The sequence below is a fragment of the Pelodiscus sinensis genome, chromosome 2 (genome assembly GCF_049634645.1).
Source record: "Pelodiscus sinensis isolate JC-2024 chromosome 2, ASM4963464v1, whole genome shotgun sequence".
Lineage (NCBI taxonomy): Eukaryota > Metazoa > Chordata > Testudines > Trionychidae > Pelodiscus > Pelodiscus sinensis.
In genome coordinates this window covers 225,691,859-225,716,456 of record NC_134712.1, presented here as the reverse complement: position 1 = coordinate 225,716,456, position 24,598 = coordinate 225,691,859, and the positions used below count along the sequence as shown (strand labels likewise).

The 24,598-nt window shown below is 44.6% G+C and overlaps 1 protein-coding gene across 1 annotated transcript; it reads left to right on the top strand.

The window, feature by feature from the left end:
• The first annotated feature begins 5,530 nt into the window (after positions 1-5,530).
• Positions 5,531-22,925, top strand: LOC142827367 (uncharacterized). The gene is made up of 5 exons (XM_075922545.1): positions 5,531-5,648; positions 5,958-6,552; positions 13,550-14,088; positions 15,550-15,616; positions 19,256-22,925. Exons 2-5 carry the CDS (start codon positions 5,958-5,960, stop codon positions 20,776-20,778), a joined length of 2,724 nt encoding a protein of 907 aa, XP_075778660.1. The 5' UTR covers positions 5,531-5,648; the 3' UTR covers positions 20,779-22,925.
• Positions 22,926-24,598: the final 1,673 nt, after the last annotated feature.

The following is a 24,598-nucleotide window of genomic DNA, read 5'->3' as shown; positions in this document are numbered from 1 at the left end:
TAGGTTTTTAAGATTTTGGGGGAAGTTTTATACCAAAGCCTGGTAGATAAGGCTTTGGGGTACACTTGCTGGCCCCCACTTCTGCATTTATCATGCCAGAGTGGGGAAGGAGCCATGACAGTGTGTATGACTACATTAGATAGCTTTCTCTTATTAGGGAGTGTCTGTAAATATTAAACATTATCTTAAAGAGTTATGTGACTTTTCTTTCCTGCAAAACATATTCTATGCAATTATAATTCATTCAGTCAAATATCAAGCTCTAGAAATGAGCATTTATGAAATCCAACAACTAAATGGACTGGGAACAAGAAAAGCGAACAACTTATCATTTAGAAAAACAGTGATGGAATATTATAAAAATTATGATTTAGAGAGGTTTGTGTTCAGTAAAAATGTTGGTGTGTTTTTAATGGAATTCAGACATATCCAGGGCTTGTCTACACTATGGAGAAGATCGATGCCACAGTAGATCTTCTGGGGTACAAATTAGTGAGTCTAGTAAAGACATGCTAAAGGGCACTCCTGTCATTGTTGGGGGCGTGTCTACACAGCAGTGTTATTTTAAATAACTCACGTTATTTCAAAATAACAGAGTGCGCATATACACAGCAAAATAATGGTCTTCTTACTCCGATTCCTGTAATCCTCATTTCACGAGAAGTAAGGGAATTCGAAGGAAGCGTGTTCTTCCTTTGACTTCCTGCAGTGTAGAAAGTGCCAAAAGCCCAATTAAGGTACTTCGACTTCAGCTACGCAATTAACATAGCTGAAGTTGCATAGCTTAATTTGACTTTAGCCCGCAGTGTAGATGTACCCTGGCAGTCCTGCTCCTCATGAGGAATAAGGAGCGTGTGCTCTCGTCAACCTCCTGCTGTGTGAGCAGTGCCAAAATGCGATTTAAGATACTTCGATTCCAGGTATGTTAATTACATAGCTGGAGTTGTATATCTTAAGTCAACTTTCCCCTTTAATGTAGACCGGGGCCCATAGAATACTGAACTGGAATTAGACTCAGGAAAAACTCCCTTTGCCCAAAAATGGAGTCTTGTAATGGAGGATTGGACCCAAATTATACTCTTGAAGTGCAGGGGTTATTGTGATCCAGGCCTAAACCCAAAATTCTGGAACCAAGTTAAACAATTAATCTTGTTGTGTGTATGTAATTCATTGTACACATCTCTATGGAAGCAAGATAAGAGAGGAAATGCTGAGGGGCAATGAGGGAGAGGAAAGGATGAAAAGGAACTATTATGAACTATTATTTAATTTCTGGACAACGGGAACAAGCAATGGGTTCTGGTAGCAGCTAGTTCAAGAAAGCTTTGATTCTGGATAGGACTTTAATGTACTGGATGTTTGTGTGTGTACTGTCTATGCATGTGATTATGTTGCCCTCTAGTGGCTAATTTACAGAGAAGGTAATGAACCTACTACTGGAACTGATCCAATTTCTGTTGAAACTAACGGGAGCTTTCCCATTAACTTTAATGGAAATTGGATCAGACCATTGCCATTTGAGAGAGAGTGCTCTTTTAGACAAAGTTTCCAAGTATTTGAAGAGGAAACCCTGCATTGTAGTTTGGTTCCCTAGGCAACATGATCACCTTGGAGGATGTGTTTTTATTACACTGGCATTTTATGTAGTTCACTCATTTTAGCAATCTCAGCTCAAGAGTAAAATGCTGTGTAAAGCCTGGGGTTTTGTATTTTGTGGGGTTTTTCTTTTTAAATGGGTTAACTTGACATTTCTTTCTGGCTCCCACTTTCTAGGTGGACTATGGGGGTTTTCCTGGCTGCCACTGCTCTCCCAGCTCCCTCTCTGCAGGAGATGGGGATGCCACTAGGGAAACTCTTGCGAAGGGGAGGGAGCTTGCTGCTGCTATAGCTCCTGGCTGAGACAGAGAAGGGGGCCTCACATACCACAGTTTTCAGCTGTTTTGGAATGTAAAGGAGCCCAGGCACAGGTATCTCCCTACTCCTGTTGCCTTGGGAGAGGGGATCTTACCACAACTCCTCTTGACTCCTGCTCTTTGGGGAAAGCAGAGAGTGCTGATGCCACAGATCCCAGCTTTCTCTTTGTCAGGCTGGGGAGAAGAAGCCCTAGCTCCTCCCACTCAGGGCCATCCCTAGGTTGGTGAGGGGCCCAAGCAATCCTCCACCTCTTGCCCCTGCTCAGCCCCCATTGTACCTCAGGGAATAACTGGGGGGAAGGGACTGAGGCAAGGAAGCAGCATGGGTCCTTCCCCCGAACACTCACTACAGTGGCAAGAGCTGGAGCAACTTAGCAGCCTGCTCTGCTCCATCCTCTCCCAGCAGAGTTGCTTTGCCTCAGTCCACTCCCCTGAACCCTGCACCACCCAGGGGACCAACCTCTGCTGCCACCTTGTACTAGCCCCCCCACCCAAGTAATCCTCCAGAGGCCGCCTGGGGCTAACATTGGGACCATCCCATCCAGAGGATGGCTGAGGCAGCTGCCAAAGAGCCCCCTAAAGTATGTCTATCCCCACTTGGAAGAAAGGAGGAACCCAGATACTAAGACCACATGTTCTTTGTCAGCCAGGTCACCATAATCTGGGGGTTTGGATGGACATGCTATAACTTCTCTACTCTCCAGTGCAATGCCACTGCTCCTCAGATGCCAAGATTTACATAGGGCTTAAATTCTCATATCCTTTTTCCCAGAGACTCAGTCCTGCCTCACCTTCCCTGTCCTGCTTAGGCCTTCATCCCCTGGAGTGCATTGGGGCTCACCCAGAGGGTTGGAAAATATTTACCAGAGCTCTGCTCCATGCAGCCCTGGCTAAATTTAAGCCCTTGATGTACATAGTACCCAGCGTATGTATCAGGGTAAACAGTATATTAGAGACTCAAAGTAGGTGAGGTGGTAATATGGTATTAATATGGCTACAGCAATACTGCAAATACAGGACACACGGCAATACAGTGAGAGCTTTTTCTACCATTTTAAATGAAGCAAACATTTCTTAACCATTAAGTATCTGTTCTGCCCTGTTTATTATTATTCTATAAATATTCTGTGCAATTTCACTGGACTTGGAAGAAGTGATTGGTTTATTTTTAGTATTATATAGCTTCGGACAACAGATCCTGCTAAGTAGGTGCATCAGGAGTCATGTTTGTCAGACTCAAACACATGGCATATTTATTAAACTTTAAACCACTCATCTCAGTTTAAACCTGCGCAGAGTCCTGGAAAGAATAGTCAAGGGCAGATTAGACAAACATCTGTCAGGGATGGTCTAGATAATACTTAGTCCTGCCAAGAGTGCAGGGAACTGGACTAGATAACCTCTTGAGATCTCTTCCAGTTCTACGAGCCTATTGGTCATTCTCAGAGGCTTAACACAAACACTAATGCTGCTCTGTTAATATCACACAATCTCATTTGCACAGTAACTCCTAGGAACATGATACTTATCTTTCAAAAGATCACAGTGCAACCTATAAAACTACATTGTACAGATAAAAATTAGGGGTTGAATTTTGCACTAATTAATATTAGCATAAATCTTGAGTAACTCCATTAATTTCAGTGGAGCTGCTCTGGATTAGCATTGGTGTGACCCAAGAGCAGAATTTGCCCTCATCATGAATGTGCAGTGGTGTGCAAGTGGAATTATTCTGAGAACCTGCAAACTCCCTGCAACTCCCTTACAAACCATCATCAAAGGTCATTGGAGTGATTCTGAGCACTTAGAATTCAGTTTTCACATGAATACTGTCTATTGGAAGTAGGTGTTAAAGGCTGCAAGATCATCCCTGTACTTCATAGGACCACAATCCTTATGCTACCAGATACACAGCCATTCCATTACACCTTATTTTGTTGTCTTTTTTTAAAATCCAGAGTAAACATGACCTGGAAAATGTTGTTGATGACAAAGGAAATTTATATTGAATCACATGAAATACTTGTGTTCAAGGTTTAAAAAAGCAGAATGAAGAAGAGCATTAACAAAGGAAAGGGCATATTAGAAACAATGTGTATTTTGCAGGACAAAATAGACATATACACATATCTTGCAAACATTCGTAGAAGGAAATCCTGGCCTAAATGAATGAATGGGAGTTTTGCGGTTGATTTCAATTCAGGGCGGGTGACAGACTTCACTGGTGCCATCTTCAAACTTGCTGAGGGTGCAATCCATCCCTTCAGGTATAGTCAGTTTGTGCAATATTTAGTTTTCTAGAATAATATTTCTTATTATGATTACAGCCTTTTGTTCTAGAACAGGCCTTTTAATAGGCTGCTGACCATTGCTATCCAGTTGCCTTCCCTGGGTTAATGTTAAACTTGATCCCATTTTCACAGAAGTCACTGGAGTTGAATTAGGCCCATTGTGCATGTATGGCATTGTTCGATGGTTTTCCTTAAGAAGACAAAGCAATAGATCAGTCAGAGTGAGTACAGATTTGAAATTTGGAACATAAACTTTCAAACATGTCCCCCAAAATGGAAAAAATGCTTGACCCTGGTCCGCTTTCTTCTCTTCTATTTAATTTTGAAGACATTATACCTCTGTCAATATAAAAGTGTTGTGCCTGGAGTCTGGGAGGAAGAAGTCTGAAGACTACGAGTTAATATATAATTGTTTTTTCTGCATACACTTATGATTGTATCCAATATAGAGCCTCACTGTACCTTTATAGTGGCCAACTCCAATAACTAAAAAAGTGCAACTGACAATTAAGTGGCCACACTCTTGGAAAGAAAATGTGCTCTTTTTCCTTCTATGACACATGGAAGAGATAAGATTTGGGAGTTATTCACATCATAGAGCAATTGAAAGGTACACTGCTTCTCACACCTTCTTAAATGCTTTGCTGGGATGGGGAGGGGAAGGTAGAGTTTTTTAAGCTAGAGAGTAACAGGCTTTAACTCCAGCAATATCACTGCTTTAAAGTGATATCCGCTCCTCCCCTCCTCTCCAGTTACTAATAGCTAAAGGTCGCCTTTAATCTTGAAAAAGCGACGAGGAGTCCTGTGGCACCTTATAGACTAACTGAAGTGTAGGAGCATAAGCTTTCGTGGGCAAAGACCCACTTCGTCAGATGCATGCCTCTGACGATACATGCATCTGACGAAGTGGGTCTTTGCCCACGAAAGCTTAGGCTCCTACACTTCAGTTAGTCTATAAGGTGCCACAGGACTCCTCGTCGCTTTTGCAGATTCAGACTAAGACGGCTACCCCTCTGATACTTTAATCTTGAAGAAAGTCAAATGTCACTCCTGTGCTAGCTCCCGAGGTCAAAATCACAGTCTTTGCTTTTGCTTTGTCTTATTATGGGAAGCATGGATATCGCGGGGGTTTATTCCTGTTGTCTTCATGGGATCTCCGCGTGCAAGTCCGCGCGGGATAAAACCAAAGCTTTACTCGGTGCAATCTTTACGAGGTGTCTTTCCCCCTCGCGCGGGGGGCGGAGGAGTCGCCGGAGCGAAAGGGAGGCGCTTAGGTGGGATGCTAATGAAGCCTGAGGAATGTTCTGCATTAACATTCTTCCAGGCTCAGAGGAGGTCAGGCCCCACCGCCAGGGAAGGAAACTCCCTCCGCTCCTCGCCTGGCCCCTGCCACCAGCCGCAGAGAGCGGGGCCTTCTCAAGTGCAGCTCCGCGCCTTGGCTCGGGTAAAGCAGCCGCTGGCTGCTCGCGGCGGCCCGTCCAACCCACCGCGCCCCACCTCGGAGAGAGTTTGCTGGGGTTTGACACAGGCGGCTGGACATATGGGGGTGGAGGGCAGCTCCGTGCAGCCGGGGGCGGAGAGCAGAGATCGGGCAGGGAGCAAATGTGACTCTGCCTAGCTAGCAGCGAGGGTGCGTTTTATACTTGGCTCTGCCAGGGGCGCGCGCCTGCTACAAGGCAAACACTGCTGGCCGGGGCGCCGAGTGGGGTGCAGGGGCTGCTCCCCCCCTCTGACCCGTCTCTGTCTCTTGCAGATGCGGCTGGAGATGCTGCGGTGGGCTGGCTGCTGCTGCTGGCTGGGCGTTTGCCTTTCGCTGCTGGGGGGAGGCGGCGGCAGCAGAGCTGACGGCTGCCAGGGCGCCCTGTGTGGCGGCGGCGGTAGAGACCCGTCCAGACATCCGTGCCTGGGGCCCCGCTGCTCGGGCAGAGCCGGCCGCCTGTCCCGCTCCTTCCTTCACACCGCCACGCCCCTTCGCGGTATGCAGGCGCCGAGCGCCCAGCACCCTGCGCCTCTCCCCGCCTCCGCCCCCAGGAGCACGGGCGCGCTCAGCCCGGAGCTCCCTGCCCCGGCCACGAGGGGCGCTGCGGAGACGTGCCGGGTAGGAGACTGCGCTGCCCCGGCTCCCAACAGCACCAGCCGGGACTGCAAGGGCATTGAATGCAAGCTGCCCCCGCGGCTGCGCCACAAGTCCCGGCCGGGCAGCAGGGCTCAGTGCGCCCAGTCTGGGGAGGCCTGCCCGGAGCCCACCCTGCTCAGAGAGGCAGAGCGAGCCGCGCACTCCCTTGCTGAAGACTTGGCCTACCCGGCCTCGGAGCTGGGCGTGCAGCTCACCTGCGACCTCAAACCAGGTGGGTGCTGGCTTTGGCGTGTGGTAGGTGTGAGCTGGGAGAACCAGCCCCAGGGCGTAGGGACTGCACAGGCCCCTGCTGAGGGGTGGCACCAGCGGCCTGTGGGCAGAGTGTTTAGTCCCCTGGACTTGGCAGGGCTACGAGCCCAAGTGCCGACTTGGAACACCCAGTGTTTGGCAGGTCCCCTAGCTCTCAGCTAGCAAAGGAGCAAGCTGAGTATTTTAACTCCCCTTCATGATTTCTGGCCCTTGGGATTGGAGGAACCAGATTAAAGACACTTTCGGCTTGAATTCCAGAAGTGCTGGATGCCCGCAACTCCACCTGGAGTCAGTAGGGAGCTGAAGAGCCTCCACATCTCTGGAAATTAGACCCGAGGGCTGTGTCTACACTGGGCCACTTATTCCGGAAAATCAGCTGCTTTTCCGGAATAAGCTGCGAGCTGTCTACACTGGCCCTTGAATTTCTGGAAAAGCAACCATGCTCTACTGTACAAAATCAGCCGCTATTCTGGAAAAACTATTCTGCTCTCGCTGGGGCATAAGTCCTTATTCCGGAACACTGTTCCGGAAACGGGCCAGTGTAGACAGCCCAGTAGTCTTTTCCGGAAAAAAGCCCCGATCGCGAAAATGGCGGGGCTTTTTTCCGGAAAAGCGCGTCTACATTGGCCACAGATGCTTTTCCGGAAAAAGGGCTTTTCCAGAAAAGCAGCCTGCCAATGTAGACGCTCCTTTTCCGGAAAAACTTAAAACGGAATCCTATTCCATTTTAAGCATTTCCGGAAATTCATGCCAGTGTAGATGTAGCCAAGGTGCGTGGAGCTGGGTGCCAAGTCTGTAGCCATTTTTGAAAATGTCCCCCTAGTCTTTGAAAAAGGGGAAGGTAACTGTGTCTCCTCTTCCACTCTCCACATTCAAATGAGGTAAGCAGAAAAGGAAGCTGGACACAATTATTTCTTACCAGGTTTGAAAGTTTTCTACATAGCTTCACGAGCTGGTATTTCTGATCTGTGACATTTACAGTAAGACCAAAGAAGGGCTGAGTGGTGTGGAAATACATCTTCATCCAGAAGGAATGAGTTAGTTATTAGACACAATTAGTGTGGCCCATCAGAATCCTACAGACACTGATAAACTGACTAAGAATAAGTGATAACTCATTTATGGAGCGGAAGGATTCTACTCCACTTTACAACTGTATTATTGAAAGTACCACCAGGGAAAGTCAGCCACTTCTAAGGTGGAATTTGTCAAATTTTTAATGGTACACAACATCTTGGTATGAAGGTGAAGTATGTTATATCCAATTGAAATTGCCTTTTTCTGCTCTGACTTTACCCTTTGATTTAAAATCTCTCCCAGATCTCTCGGTTTATCACTCTCATGCAGTAAAAAGTATTGTGCGTTTTAAATGGCCACAGAGTAGTAAGGACTTTTGTTAATGTCTCATCTGAAAGATATAAAAATAGAGTAGAGTGGTTCATTTTTATTACACGTTCCAAGTTCTTTGTCAAGATTGATGGAAAGTAGGGATTTTGTGTCGCCAAACTCCTGGAGAAAAATCAAAGGGCTCAGACTATTTAGGATAGTACATTTTTGAAGATACCATCTGAATAATTTCTGGGCATTTTTTTTATTGGGCATATGATGATTAAAAGCTTTCTTGATTGGTGGGAACCCCCTTATTAGTTGGCATAGAGCTAAGGCACAAATTGTAATAATATCTTGGCACCCACTGTTTAATTTGATTGGAAAAAAAGGATATTTCAGCCTACCTCTTGGCTCTATGTAAAGATGCAACAGCTTGAGAATCCTATTGGCAAACAAGATCAATTTGTTTAATTTTTGTTTGTTTTAAATACAAGCATTCTGTTGCCCTAACACGGTTGTTCACTGGTAGGAACACACACAAAGTGTAGTGAAGGGGTAGAGTTTAGGTCTTTTGGTAACTACATCTGGTGGGAAGAGAAGGTGGGATCATTCATTACATACATGCATCCCGCAGTAGCACTGCTTTTTTCTGGACAGGGCCGGCCCACAACATTTTGTCACCTGAGGAGAGGAGCTCAAATGATGCCCCCATGTCTGCTTGCTTGGGCCAAAACTTTGAAAGGTCTCAATTCTCTGGGCCCTACTGGAGCCCCTCTCCCCCACAGTCTGGCACCTGAGGCAGCCACCTCAGTTCGCCTCATGGTAAGGTTAGCCCTGTCTCTGGATTGTAGCAACCACTGCTGTCGTGAGAAGGAATGGCACAAAGGGTCAAAATCGTGTTTCCCAGGAGAAAGACATAGGGCTTTATTCTCCACTCACATTGAAGTAAAATCAAGAGAAACTTTACTCAGGCAAGGTGACTTGTACTGATGCAAAACCATTGTAAGAGGAAAATGTGTCATGGAGGATTCTCAGGATCCAGTTATACCATCAAAGTGAACAGACACTAGAGCTGGTTGGGGATTTTTCAGCAAAATATTCCCGTTCATTGAAACTGGAACCATTGGCAGGAATGTTTCCACTTTAATGAAATATTGTCCAGGATGGAATCACACCCAGGCAGACACCTTCCTACCTCAGAGTAATAAGGTACTCATCTAGGATGTGGGATATCCGGGTTCACATTTCTGGTCTTTCTGATTCAGAGCAGGGACTAGAACGTGGTTTCCCATGGCCTCAATGGATATCCTAACCCTCAGGTGATAGTCTCGCTCTGGTCCAATGAATATATAGTTATTTATACAAAGTGGTACAGGAGAGACTGAGAGCTCCATTCCAGAGTAGCCAGTAACTTTGTAGTTAAGGCACTCATGGGGATGTCACAGATCCAGATTCAAGTCCCTGTTCTGAATGAGTGGATCTGGGACTTGAACCAGATTCAAGTCCCTCTGCCTGACTCCAGGAGGGAGTTTGTGGTGCTGAATCCTGAGTGAAGCAGGTATTAACCCCCATCTCTTTTCTCAGCTTTTTGTTACCTTCTTAGTTTCAATGGTTCCCATATCAGCTTGCTGGCTTCTGTAAATTCCAGTCTTAGGCACCTGTCTCTCCATATGCATTGTACAGGAAATTTGCCTACCTAACTCTGGGCTGTGGATTCACCTTAGCATCATGCTGCCTAAAAGGTATGACAATGCTAGCCATTGTAGCACCTAAGTCCCTTTGGGTATGTCTACACTACAATGTTAGTTCAAACTAACGGACGTTAGTTCGAACTAACATTCATAGCCGCTACACTAGCGCTCCGCTAGTTCGAATTTGAATTGAACTAGCGGAGCGCTTAGTTCGAACTAGGAAAACCTCATTTTACGAGGCTTAAGCCTAGTTCGAACTTACTAGTTCGAATTAAGGGGTGTGTAGCCCCTTAATTCGAACTAGTGGGAGGCTAGCCCTCCCCAGCTTTCCCTGGTGGCCACTCTGGCCAACACCAGGGAAACTCTATGCCCCCCTCCCGGCCCCGGACCCCTTAAAGGGGCACGGGCTGGCTACGGTGCCCGTGCCAGGTGCAAGCCTGCCAGCACCCAGCCAGCAGACCCTGCACCTGGCACGGCACAGAGCCACCCACCCGATGTCCCCCAGCCCACCCCCTCTTCCCGGGACCAGGCTGGCGGCTCCCGGGAGCTTGCTCGAGACCGCAAGAGGCGGGCACCTTCCTGGGCTAGTGCGGACATCGTGGACCTTGTCCACGATCTCCGCACTAGGCACAGGAAAGTGGCCGACTAGGGCAGAAGAGCTGCCAGCCTGGCCACCCAGGAGCAGGTGTGCATGAAAATCAAGGGGGTCCACTGAGACCCCTGACCCTGAGCCCTGAGCTTACAATGGCCGTACTGGGTCAGATCAAAGGTCCATCTAGCCCAGTAGCCTGTCTGCCGACAGCGGCCAACCCTAGGGACCCTGGAGGGGATGGACCGAAGACAGTGACCAAGCCATTTGTCTCGTGCCATCCCTCTCCAGCCTTCCACAAACTTTGGGCAGGGACACCACTCCTACCCCCTGGCTAAGACTACTCCATGGACCCAACCTCCATGACTTGATCTCACTTCTCTTTAAACATTTAAACTCTGTTCTAGTTCCAGCCTTCACAGCCTCCTGCAGCAAGGAGTTCCGCAGGTTAACTATTTGCTTTGGGAAGAACAACAACTTTCTATTACTAGTTTGAAGCCTGCTACCCATTCCTTTCCTTTGGTGTCCTCTAGTCCTTCTTTAGGGGAACTCATGAAGAACTTTTCTGAATGCACCCTCTCCACCCAACCCCTGCTTTTAGAGACCTCTATCCTGTCCCCCCTCCGTCTCCTCTTTTCTAAGCTGAACAGTCCCAGTCTCTGTAGCCTCTCTTCATCTGGGACCTGTTCCCAACCCCTGATCATGTTAGTTGCCCTCCCCTCTCCCAGCCTTTCTCTTCCCCTCTCCCACCTCCTTTTCCCAGTCTCCCCCAGTTTTGTTCAATAAAGACAGAGTCAATGTTGGAAGAAACGTTATCTTTATTTTGTACATCAATAAGAAGGGGGGCTAGGGAAGGGTAAGTGGAAGGAGGTGAGGGAGGAATGGGGTACGAGCCCCCGATGGGGAGGACTGGGCTGGCTCTGCGGGCTTCTGGGGGTGGAAGCTCTCCTGCAGCCCCCCAATTGCCCCCTCTCCCCAGATGGCAGCCTGCGGCAAGTGCAGCCGGGCTGATGGCCGAGTGGTGTGATGTGCCCAGTGTGGGTACTCCGGGCACTCCAAGCCAGGACTGCTTTGCAAGTGTGGCACCCCTTAGAACTGTCTGTCCGGGGTGGGGGTCGGGACCCTTTAAGCGCAGCCCTCGGCTAGCCTGAGACAGCATCTCCACGCTCTAAGTCCTCCTCTGATGCCCTGCCGGCACTGCTTCCGGCCATCCTTAAGCCCTGTTCAGGGTCCACTCAATGTGGACTTGCTAGTTCGAATTAGCAAAACGCTAATTCGAACTAGTTGTTAGTTCTAGACGCTAGAACTAGTTCGAATTAGCTTAGTTCGAATTAACTAATTCGAACTAAGTTCGAATTAACGTTGTAGTGTAGACGTACCCTTTGTGTCAGTGGTAGGGATGTTAAATTGGTATAAACAACTAATCAAGTAGTCAATGAAATTTCCATTGACTACTTGATTAGTTGATAAGGAGGGAAACTACAGAGTTGCAGCGGGTGGACTGGGAGTGAGCCGTGAATCAGCTGTTCCGGCACGCTCCTGCGTCACCCCCAGCCTCCGACTGTGCCTCTGCTTTTTAAATGTATTAAGAAGCGCAGTGTCTGGGACCAGGCACGAGTCTGGCGGTTCTTAATACAATTAAAAAGCAGACGTACAGCGTCTGGGCCTGGGGGGAATCAGCTTGCGCCCAGTCCTAGCTATGCCTCTGCCTCTCCTGCCCCCCCCCCCGATGGTTCTGGGGGGAACTGGTTTTTAAGCCAGATTCCCCCAGCACTGGCTCCTGCTCCCTCCTCTGCTGCCTTTCTTTGACAGAGGCAGCGGGGGTGGGGAGCCACTACTCAACTATCCAATAAGCATATGCTTTAGGGTAGTTGACTAGTTGCTTACATCCCTAGTTTGGAGCCCTAACGGACTAGAGACAAAATGTTTTTGGTATTGGCTCCTGGGCTATAGAACTCCTTTCCTTTGGCAGTTCATCAGGATCTGACTACCTTGACTATTAAGTGACATCTTTTTGACGAAGCATTTATTTGGATTATGAATCATCTCCAGGGAGGTCGGTTTGGTAGGAGTGTTACGAGGAGTGGGCGAGGTGATTCTCTGGGCTACTATGGGCAGTTTAAGATTTTTTTAATATACTTTGGTCCTCCAGAATCTGGATTTATTAACCTCTTGAGCATACTGGAAACACCCTGGGCATTAGTGAAGGCAGTTGGCTAAGGCATGAAGGAATATAAATTTGTGAGGATTATTGTGAAGGGTAGATTTTATATGTGTTATACAAGGAGAGAGTAAAAAGATGGTCCCTGCCCCATAGAGTTTACAGTCTAAGTATAAGATGAGACAGACAGCAGCAGACAGAAGAATGCAAAGAAACGACGAGACAATGCTGGTCAGCATGATAGGCTGTAATTTCAGCATGCTAGCTGCCTAAAGATTTTTGTGTGCATGTATAGATTCACACATTTAAAGCAAGTTGAGATTTGGCAGAATGCTTAAAAATGAAAATAAAATTATTGCTATATTGAGATGGAGATAAAGGAATACAATACATTTAAATACAAGAAAATCCTAGTAACCATAAATAATGTCCGACCACTGCCTCTTCCAGTGTTCTATATGTACACAATTCCCTGCTGTACTCTCTCTCCATGTACAATAGCACTCTGTATGGTTGATGATAAAGTCCTTCCTGACTCTGTGGTGGTGAACTTACGTCCTGAAATATGAGGCTTGATTTCCCACTACTTTAACCCTGTGCATGACTATAAATGTTGTTCATGAAACAACCAGCCTCATTTCATTGAAATAAAGCAGTGGATATATTGATTAATATAGGAGTTGGTCCTGCACTCATGGTTTGCATTCAGTGGGATTGCTTGCATAAAGTTATTTGTGTGTAAGTTTATTTGGGTCCCCTAGTTTTTAAGTATGGGAAACAAAATATTGATCAGTTTTGTATTTTTGATAAATACATAAAACATAGTAGATTATTAAAATGCTACTATTAAAGCCAGAAGAATGCTTGGATTATTGCATTTGAAACTCTTACTTTGTATTGTTAATATAAATGTTTCAGCTTCAGAGGGAAGTTTTAAAAAGTCAATTATCATATGAAGATATATCTAAAGAGGTTTTAATGTTAGCTTCTGTACTCAAGTTTCCATATTAATACATTTATAGCAAGTTATTTCTTACATTTTAGATCTTCAAAGTAGGGCTGAAATGTAATGAAATCATGTTTAATTAAAAGATGATCTGATGGAATTTTGGATTTCCTTGAGGAGGTAATATAATAAGTTGGAAAACTACTTTTTGTCAGGAAAAGTAATAAGCCATTTGTGTTTTAGGAGAAAATGAAGTTCCATCTGAAGATGCACTAATATTACAACTGCAGCTTGCAAAAGGCCAAGATAAATTTGTTGAAATATTAAAAAGCCAACAGACAGTAATTGTGGATTTGCAACAAAAACTTTCTGAACAACAGAGTGCACTGGTTAACCAGCAACGAGAAATTCTTGAACAGCAAAGAAAAATGTATGAGCAAATGGATCTGATAAAAGTCCAGTATGGCATGCTTTTCAACACAATGAAACAAATGTCATTTCAGAGTTTACATGAGGATATTCAACATTATTTTGAAGCTCTGCTTCAAGGACTTCAGAATCAGGTCAGAAATCATCTCCAGAAGTCATACGCTGTGCATAAAGTAGAAGTTGATGCACAAGTGATTGATGTTGGTGAGTCTTTGCTGGACTGTGGCCTTTGTAAAAGTGATGAATTTTGCAATTTCCAAAAGACACCATCACAATGTGAAAAATGCACCTTGTGCCCTGCTGGCTTCTTCCAAATGTCTGAATGTTCTGCAAACACTGATCGGATTTGCCAGGTGAAATATTATTCTGTGTATTTTATTAAGTTGATCAAGCACTTTTGTCAGGCATGCAGAGGATACCATGCTGAGATTGGGGCTATTCAAAAAGAGGAAAGAGAGAGAGAGAGATCTTATTCTGAGTGTAAGTGTTCTATGCCATGCCAAGTATAGAATTTTTAGGTTCACCAGTATTAACTGTAAGATATATGCTTTAAGAAATATATTTAGCAGCAATTCATTGTCTCTAATACCAAAAGCATACTAGGTGTTTTAGGGGCATATAGGAAAACCAGGCTCTTGTCCCAGAGAGTTTAAAACTTAAATAACTGTTGTAGAAATATAGGAGAACAGTGATAAAATTGCTTGATTTTTTTGGTTAGTTTCACAATTTATGCATTTTTTCCCCAATAACTTAGTGTTTGGTTGTGGTTTATAGGACTTTTTAGGGAAGTGCATTTTAAGGAGGGACATGGAGAAGAGGGTGAAAACAGTAGGTCATAGAGATGGTTCCAGCCATATGATCAGGCATGGTAAGTCCCAGAGGTGAGAACTAAAGAGAAATGTAGGTTGTATTGTTAGACATGCAGCTTGTGCAGAACTTAAGTGGGTGAGGAGTTCAATGAAAGGAGACCAGGTCAGAGAGGTAAGTAGGAGCAGGTTATAAATGGCTTGGAAGGCATGGATAGTGTTTAAGGCTAATGGGGCTGGCACAGAACTGAAGGGAGGAAACTGAGAAGATGCTGGACACTCAGTACAAGGTAAGAGTAAATGACTTTAGTGGCAGTATTCTGGGCATGTTGAAAGGGGGATATGATGGATGTTTGGATGGCCAGGAGAATGAGGGTGTCCTAGTCAAGACAAGATCATTAGAGCTCAGACCATGGTTTTGGTGAAGGCTGGCAGGAGGAGGGATGGAATGGATGAGTTCTGGAGAAATGGCGTGATTCAGTGAGAACATCAGTATGGAAAAATGACAGTTTGTGGACCCAAAGGATGGAAAGATGTTGGAAATTCAGACCGATTAAGATTGAGGAAAAGCTTGCTGGAGCAGTGTGTCAGAAGTTGGAAGTTGAGGACTCAGAGAACCCAGAGGGAATGTGAGACAGAGCAGGAAATTGGGGGAGAAAAGGATATGGTAGCGAGAGAGAATTTGGAAGATACAAGGTCAGAGAGAGATGTTTTGTGTAAAGACCAGCTCAGCAGAATGATTGTGGAAGCCAACTGATTAATGTTAATACTGTTACATAAAAATGACTCTCACACTTCAGCATCCTTAGTTTATTTTACAAAATTATTAAAACTAGTACAGTTATTTGGCTGTCAGTTTGCAAAACTGATACGGTAAAACTGGATGCTTTATATAATTGAACTAAAATGTTTTCACTTGGAATTCCAGCTAAGTAGTTTCCTGTTTTAAAGTTTCCATATTAGCCATTTCATTAAAAGCAAATTGAATATAATTCTTGTGATTTGTAGGACAGAGACGAATGCATTGAATCTCCAAACATTTGTGGTGAGAGAGTAAAATGCCTGAATACTCCAGGTAAGTACCTGCCTTACTGTGACTAATGAATATAAGCACATCTTCAGTGGCAGAAGAACAAGAAGGCAATGAAGAGCAAAGTTCTGATGTGCTTAGGATCCTTGTGTTAATTAAAAGGCACCTGGCACAGATAGGTAGGCAGTAAGAATGAAAATTATTCTTAGGAGACCAATGAACTGCTTCTCATGTAATACTCTTCACACCCTCAGGTGCTCCACTTACTTCTGTTTGCCTTTTAAATTCCCATACTGCTTTGATGTCTTGGGCTGATCTCCTTTGGCTGCTGTAAATTAGAAGTAATGCTATTGAAATCAGTGGCATTACCTCTGGTGGCAAACTGGTGTAGAAGAATAAGTCATTTATCTCTTTCAGTCACTGACCTTGTTAATCTTAGTATATTTTGTAGCTCCCACCTCTGCAGTATCTGCTATACCTTGTAGCAATAGTATTGTCCAATAATATTGAGAAGCAAGGCCCAATTTTCACCTCCAGTTTCTTAGGATGGTATTTTCAGAAGCCACAAAGTGACTCAGGACCACAAGCTTTATTAAACTTCTCCACTCCAGCTTTGCCCAACACATTTACCTTAAGTTGTCCCTTCCCAATCGTGGCAGTCAACTTCATACTTGTGGGTCTAACAGACACAATGGACACACTAAATCAGTGAGGATGGTTCTTCTTTGCCTGCCAATTATCCAAGCAAGAATAGAAAGGAACTACATAGCCTGCACACACTGTTTCACTGGTTATGAGCTCTGCTATAGGACTGTCTGTCCAGGAAATGAGAGGGGTCCATCAGGTTAAAATTTGTACTTTCTCTAGCACACCCATTGCTTTCCCATCCAAACTCCATAGCAGTGGGGGTGAAAGCAAGGGGATGTTGCAATTTAATAATGAGTCATATAGAGGTGAAGAGGGTGACCCTGCATCACTGGCAGTAATTTGGGTCAACATTCTCCATCCTTTCCATTTCAGCAATGAGGGGGAGAGAATCCCTTCTCCCAATAACCTAATTGTTATAGAAGTTTCAGGGGGTAGCCGAGTTAATCTGTACAGGAAAAAACAACAAATGGTCTGGTAGCACTTTTTAGACTAACAAAACATGTAGATGGTATCATGAGCTTTTGTGAGCACAGCACACCTCTTCAGATGACCAGAGTTATCTGAAGAATGACTGGTCATCTGAAGAAGTGGGCTGTGCCCATGAAAGCTCATGATACCATCTACATGTTTTGTTAGTCTATAAAGTGCTACCAGACCATTTGTTGTTAACTGTTACAATCCTTAAGGGAAACTTGCTATTTCCAGAACATGTTGGTTGAAGACTGTCCCTTGGTTCACACAAGCCCAGTGTACTTATCCATAGAGACATTGAAATCAGATGTCTGCTATGGGAAGTAAAAGAGGATGGGAATTAGAACTGATACATGAGATCAGGAGTTGGACATGGAGGCTTCATGCAATTGAGACAAAGGTGGTTCTAACTTTAACAAATTTGTCAACTGCACAGGTCTAATGTGACAGGGGGAAAAGAGCCAGTCAGGACAGAACTCCATGAAACGAGGAGCTGCCTCTTCTTCATGGCTTTGATCCACCTGCTGAGTAGCTCTGGTAGAGTTTGGGTTGTAAAATGGCTGCTGCTGTTGACTGGGAATGTGCTTTCTGCAGTGAGCCCTAATCAGTCTGTGTTATGCATCTATATACCTAGAGGGCTGCTTACATGGCCTAGAGCGATGCAGAGATTTTCTATGACCTAGGTGCTAACTTATTGGGTAATCTAGGGTTAGGGCACTGATAGAAAAAACAACAACAAATCAATGAGTGCTTAGCAATAGGAATAGGAGAGGTGGAACTGCGTGAGGAAAAGTGGGGTTGGGGCTTGGGAGAAATGGTGGGGAGCGGAGCATGAGGTGGAGTAGGGATCAGGTCGGGGTGGAGCAGGAGGTAGAGCACCCACAATTATCTGTTTAACAATTACCCTGACAGCTGTTTTCTGTGAACTTTAGTAATAATTTCAAGATATATTCATAATTTAATACCCATTCTGTATGTACATAATACAAGAATATTAATGATTAGTGAATTATTAATTTTCAGCTGGTACCCGGCAAGATATTTTTTATATAAAGATTATTCTAGTACTATGTAGGATGTACATTCAGGGTGCTTAGATTCACAGCTTTATAAATGTTTCAGAAACCATGACTTTTAAGTTTTTGGTTACCCCTCTCTTCCAAAAAGGCTGTAGATAGCATATTAGCAATTAGTCTTTTTGGTGTAAATATTCATGTGTGGTTCCTCCATTTAGTGTGCTCAAGCCCCACAATGCCAGCTGAGTCAATCACTAGCAGCTGTGTGCTCAGTGCATCTAAAATTCAGGCCAGAGGTCAGCATCCAAAGTTAGAGGCTAATTTTAAATTACAGATGTTAGATGTTGTGCATAAAATCTTAGCGGTTATGTGACTATTCAGTAGTCCCTGGAGGAGGGTGCAGCAGCGAGTGCGCTCTTGGCCCCATTCCCAGGCAGCCCCTTGCTACACCGTGCTGCTATCTCTGTATCGGGCGGCAGCTCAGGGTGGCAGGAGGAGCCAGCTCCCGGTGCAGACGTCTGGACTAGCTCCTAGCGGGGAGCTCAGACCCTCCGCAGACAGGGGTTGCTGTTGCGGAGCAGCCTCTGTCTGTGGCAGGCCCAGGCTTGCTGCAGACAGGTTGCTCTGTGAAATGCAGAGGAGCAGCCTCTCTGCGCAGGAAGCTAGGGGCCCCTCCTCCATCCCGGGACAGAGGCTGCTTTGCGGAAGCTTCCCCTACCTTGCCTGCCCATGCGCCGCTGCCTCTAATAGAGGCAGTAGCCTGGGGCTGGGGTGAGATCCACAGAGCCGGTGCTGGGGGCAACCTGCTCTTAATGGGAGATGCTTACTGGGTAACAGTTAACTGGTACCCAAGAGCAGCCCCCAGAGGACTGCTCCACTTCTGGACCCCCCCCATGTGGGGCTGCTGGCTCCCAGGCCGTGTGGGCCGGGAGCTGTCAGTCCCAGTGAGAAGGGCCAGCAGGAGCAGCCCTAGCAGCCCCCGTGGAGGGGGCCAGGATCAGCCAGGTTAGAGTAGCCTCGGGCTGAAGCAGCCCCTGCCTGCAGCGGGGGCTGCTCTAGCCCTCCCACCCCTCTTTTAATTTGTTAAACGCAGTGTTAATACTACATTTAACCAAATAAATGAGTTTTTACATCCCTACTCTGCACCAGTTAAAAGTCTCTGCAGCTACTTGTACCAGCCAATCCCACAAGCCTCTGCCAAAAGGGAATGAGAGGTATATGTGGGGAAGGGGTATGGTGGAGCAGAGCCCCATTATGTCTCATCCTCTACTGGTGTGCTACACAAGAACAGCCCCAGCATGTACTGGAGGCTGGGATCTATGTAGTTCCCTTTTCCCACTCTGGATGCAGCTTGAATGGAGTGAGCTGTCAAGGCCATAATGTTTGAGCCAGGCTTGGAATCAGGGGTGCTGTGATAATATTGAGTAGCTTATTTTGCTTTGTTGGTGCCAAATGGCTTTTAAATAGCTACAGAGCTGTTAGGTTCTTGCATCATGTGATCTCTTAGAAAGTGTGCCTGTCACTAAAACTTCCTACTTCTCACAAACAGGTGGCTTCCGATGCCTTGGAATTGGTGAAAAAGATGCAGCCTTGGGACTGTGTGGAAAGGAATATTTCTTTAATAAAGAAATGCAGGAATGCCAGGCTTGCTTAGAGTGTGAAGATGGAATGGTAACTTTCTCTTGCTCAGCAGTCACTGACACTGTTTGTTCAGCAGCCAGTGAGAACAAGCTTTCTGAATCATGGGCTGCAAACATTATTTTACCCTTAGCAAAGTCTGGCACTTCTCAGGTCTACCCTGGTTTAAACTTGAAGATAAAGGAAAAGCTTCGCTGTGAAGCTATATCTGTTGAAGATAACAGCCTGGTGTTCAGGCAACATGGTTTGCTGTGGACTGACTTCAATTTTGCTGTGAAGCACAACTGCAGAAACTTTCTCCAGCTGTCCTTGAAATTAAATAACACCGAGGAGGAAAGCTGCGAACTGAGCGGTGTTCGTATTGAACAACCAGAAGGAAAATATTTTCAGAGCACCAGTTTAAGTAGTGCAGCAGAAGTGGAACCAAGCCAAACTCTCTCTCTGTTTCTGAAGAGTCCAAATCAATTCTGCAACCAAAGTAAAGACTTAAATATTTATGATCTTAATACTCCACTCAGTTTGTTTTGGTTGTCCCATGATACCGGTGCAGTAGCAATGAATGCACAGATGTCAACTGCTATGCACTATCAAACTAATTATCGACCTTCTTTTAAAGTAGCTTCTGTTTCTGACCCTTACATGATAAGTTTATCTCACGATGGCAGAGCTATAAAGTTCACTGAAACAGGAGTAATAAAATTTGTTTTTCACCAAGCACTGTATTCCATGGGCCATACGTGTGTTCGTGAAGGCTTTTACTTGGTTTCTTATATCAATAGGAATGGCACTAATAGAGAATTAATGAACGTATATAAATCCGGCGTAAATTACAGAGACACATCCATATCTGCTTCCGGGGCCACAAAAATCAACAGTGGGGATCTGCTTAGCTTTGAGATCCTTTCTCCAGCTCAATGTAATGTTAGATATTTTGGGGACAGCTCTGGAATTAGTATGTTTAGCCTCATCTGGATCCCATCTGCAGTTTCTGCTGCCATCTCAGCCACAGTGTCTGTTACAGGACTGCCTACAGGAGCTGTTAGAAACAAATTACTGGATTTCACTCAGATCTCAGCCAGTGAAAAACAGATACAGCTTGTTTCTTCTGGACAGCTTGCCCAGAAGTACTTCAGATTTACTGCGAGAGGAGTTGCCAGCATTGCTTTTAATTTAAAGCTGATCCACTCATGTAATATACTAAAAATTACTCTAAATCATTTGATTAGTGATCAGATGCAACCCACAACAGCTGGCCAGCAAATTGGAGGTCAGATGCCTGAGGGAAGTATGTGGACCAGTGTGTCCCTCCGCTCTTCTTTCGAAGTGCATAATGGCACATTGGTATCCATTTCTCTTGACTGTGTGCGTGGAAGAATCAATCAGATCGCTCTTGAAGATGGCACCAGCATAACTATCTTATGGATTTCATCTTAGATACTTTCCAGTGAAGTAAACATGAATGGACAGTCTGCAAAGATTGTTGAATTTTGCCATGATACTACAGTGGTTCAGTACTCTACATTGTGTGAGTGTGTGTAGAACATTGCATTACAATATTCTTACCACTAAGAACATTTTAAAAATAATCTTTAGTTGGATTATAATAATCTAAACAAAAATAATGTTAGCAGAGCAATCCCTAGGGAAATGCAGAAACATCTTGGATCATAGAGTTGTGGGTTCAAGTCAGGTGCTACTTCTTACAAAGCATTCTCTTGAACTCAGATTTTGCAAGATCTATAAAAATATGAGGAAAGGTAAACAGAATAAAATTATATTAAAAAAGTACTGAAATTGGCAACAGCCAAGATACTCAGATAATCTAGGCATGCTTTCAAATGCCATTATCCCTAACTACAACAGGGTAATGCCAGGGCTACATGCGCTTTCCTTAAGTATGACAAATTGTCATTATGTCAGGCTCTGACATAAATGGTGTTGCACCTATGTAAGCAGGGAGAAAGTGTGCTTTAGACTCAAGACACAAGAGTAATCGCACAGCATTCATGCTTTGAATGTGAAAAAGTAGGTTGGTCAACAAGCAGAATATAATTTTCATCCCACAACCCTCCAAAAAGAAAGGGAAATGGCCATTTCTTTATAATTGGGGGAAAAAATGGTCTTAAGGGTTTTTTTGGGATGGGTAGGGAAGGGATTTTAGAGCTTTTTTTGACTCCAAAAAATGTGTGTGGAGGGAATGAAAAAGTGAAAGGAAATACGGAGAATTTAAAAACAATCTTTTAAACTCCTCCTCTCCCCAGATCAAAAACAAATCTCTGAAGAAACAAAATGAAACTTTTTGAAATAAATGTTTGTTCTACCATGTTTTGTTGAGAGAATTATTTTTTAAAAAATTTGGGTTAAAAACATTTAAATCAAAAACTGATCTTTTTGGTGAAAATATTCAGTCCGCTCTAATAAGAAAATGTTATTAATAGCATTGTTTGCTTTTTTCCCCCAAACCTGCCATCAAACTTATTTCCTTCTGTTATTCTTTCCTACTATATCAAGGTTCTTTCGTTTTCTCTACTCTGTTTCTACTCAGTGCAGACACTGCTTTTGCTTCTTACCTCTTTCTCATTACCTTTGTTAGGACCAAATTCTGGTTCATGTGGGAGAAGTGGTACAGCACTTTCCATCTCCAGCATCCCATGGGGAGGGAGGAGGTCATAGATAATCCACAGGTAACGTGGGGGACTGAGTCAGATGCATGCAAATCGAAAAGAGGGGGCAGAAGGAGGAGGGAAAAAAAGCTAAACTCAAATATTTGGTTAATTTCTCTTGCTCAAACCCACACACTCTCACTTTCATACCTACGCCTATGCTCTACAAACCCTGTTCTCTTGGAAGTCTTGGAAACAAATTTCTGAAATTTTTCTTAAATTGTTAATGAATCAGTTCTACTTGAAATGTTGTCCCATTGGAATAGTCTTCTCAAACTTTAAACCTTGTATGTTCTGATTCAACAAAGCATGTAGCAGATACACACATTTAAGCATCAGTTTAAGTTCTGCAGATTTTAATATTACTACTCACATGCTTAAAATTAAGCACACGGTTAAGTGCTTTAGTGAAAAGAGCATTACTTTTGATAAATGAGTGAGTTAACTACTTTGGACAAAGGAACCTTTGATTTTATTTCAGAGGGGTAGCTGTGTTAGTCTGTAACTTTAAAAACAATGAATAGTCCTTTGCACCTTAGAAACTAACCAAGTTATATAAAATCATGAGCTTTCATGGGTAAACCTCATTTCATCAGATGAATTGGTGTGTGTTGCATGCCATCGCTAATTTCTAAGTGTCTTCCTAACTGGTCAGTGACTTGTGGTTTTTTTTTTTAGTTCACTAGCCATTCTGAACTAAATTAAAGTAAATTTCAAAACAAAACAAAATTTTACTAAATTAAAGTAAATTTCAAAACAAAACAAAATTTTGACCATCCCCAGCAGACCACAGGCACCCAGACTGAAGCCGCAGCCGCGGGGGGGTCCCTCGCCTCTGAGGCTTTGCCAGAGCAAAGCCTCAGAGGTGCTGCACCCCGCTGCCGCTGCGGCTCTGTTCCCCGTGTCCCTGGTCTGCTGGGGGGGGCGCAGCTAGTGTGCTCCCCCCCCCCCCCAGCAGACCAGGCTTTTGTTTTGGACTCTGGGGCAGAGCAGCTGGGGCGCTGCCGATTGGTCCTGCAGCGCCCGTGGGCACTACTGGACCAACCCGGCAGCACCCCAGCTGCTCTGCCCCAGGTCCTGATTCAGCCGCTGCTGGTCAGTTTCAGCAGCGGCTGAATCAGGACGCCTGGGGCAGAGCAGCTGGGGTGCTGCTGGGTTGGTCCAGTAGCACCCCAGCTGCTCTGCCCCAGGCGTCCCCAAGTCAGCTTCTGCTGAAACTGACCAGCGCTGACTACAGGAAGCCCCAGGCAGAGTTGCTCTGCCCCGGGCTTCCTGGAATCAGCTGCTGATCAGTTTCAGCAGCAGCTGACTTGGGGACGCCTGGGGTTCTTAAGTTGATTCTGTATGTAAGTCAGAACTGGCGGTCAGTTTCAGCAGTGTCTGAATCTGGACGCCAGTTCCGACTTACATACAGATTCAACTTAAGAACAAACCTACAGTCCCTATCTTGTACGTAACCCGGGGACTGCCTGTATTAAACCCACTCAGACCTTGTTAAGGATTCCCTAGAATATATAGGAACTTTAATCACTTCAAAGCAAATGTGACCTATTGGGTGAGAGAGCTTGGTAATCACATCTGAATCACCCTTGGTGGTAAAGTAAAAAAGAGACTTCTGAAAATATTAATAGATTCAAAGCAGGTGTTTTCAGAGTGCTGCAGATTTTTTGTATCAAACCAAATATAAGCCCTTCTGTTCTAGTTGGAAGACCAAAAAAGTAGATTTATGATCACGATAAAGTATTTTGTTTGATCAGAGTGAAGTACATTTTCTGGTATTACTAGTAAAGGAAAATAAAGGAAATTTGCCTCAGACCAAGCTAATAAAGGCACCTTAAGCAATGTGTCTCATTTCCATGCTTGAAAGAGCCCTGTATGTCAAGGACAGTTTCTCATGTACTCGTCTAGATTTACTAAAACCATTGCTTCATATTACTGTCACATCAATGATTTTATACATATGCAATTAATGAGAAAAATAAGGAACTGTCATACATTAAATGGACAATCTGTAGGAACCCACTGGACACTGTAAACTTAATATATGTTTTCTACTTTGCAGTGTATTGTACTTCTGCAAAGCTATTTGTAAACTTCCACATTTGTAATCATAGATTTCTTTTTCCCAACACACTTTTTAGTTTTTGGCTTTTTGAGTAAAGTTTTCTAAGGTTGTGATAATGCTATATGGTGGTTCTGGAGGCCACACTGCACAGAAGAAGTGCTTACATTTATTTCTTGGCAAACCTGGCCAGTGATGCTGAAAGCCTTACAAATTAGACTACTATACATGAGAGTTGGTGTCCTTGCTGACCATAAGAAAAAGTAAGCTTCTGCATGTCTGCTTCTTGGACTGCCCAGCCACATTAATGAGAGAGTGCAGGGAAAGTGGAAGACGCTACTCAGTGGAATATCTGATGTTTCTAGCTACAGATGCTGAATTAAGATGGGTATTTGCCATCTTCACCGGCGTCAGCTATATTTCAATGAAGGTTCTCTGTCCTATATCATATGCAGAAGTAACTGAGTGTGTGCTTTACAGAGATGGGCAGTCTTCTTGTTGGCTTAGAAGTGTAAGGCTCATCACAACT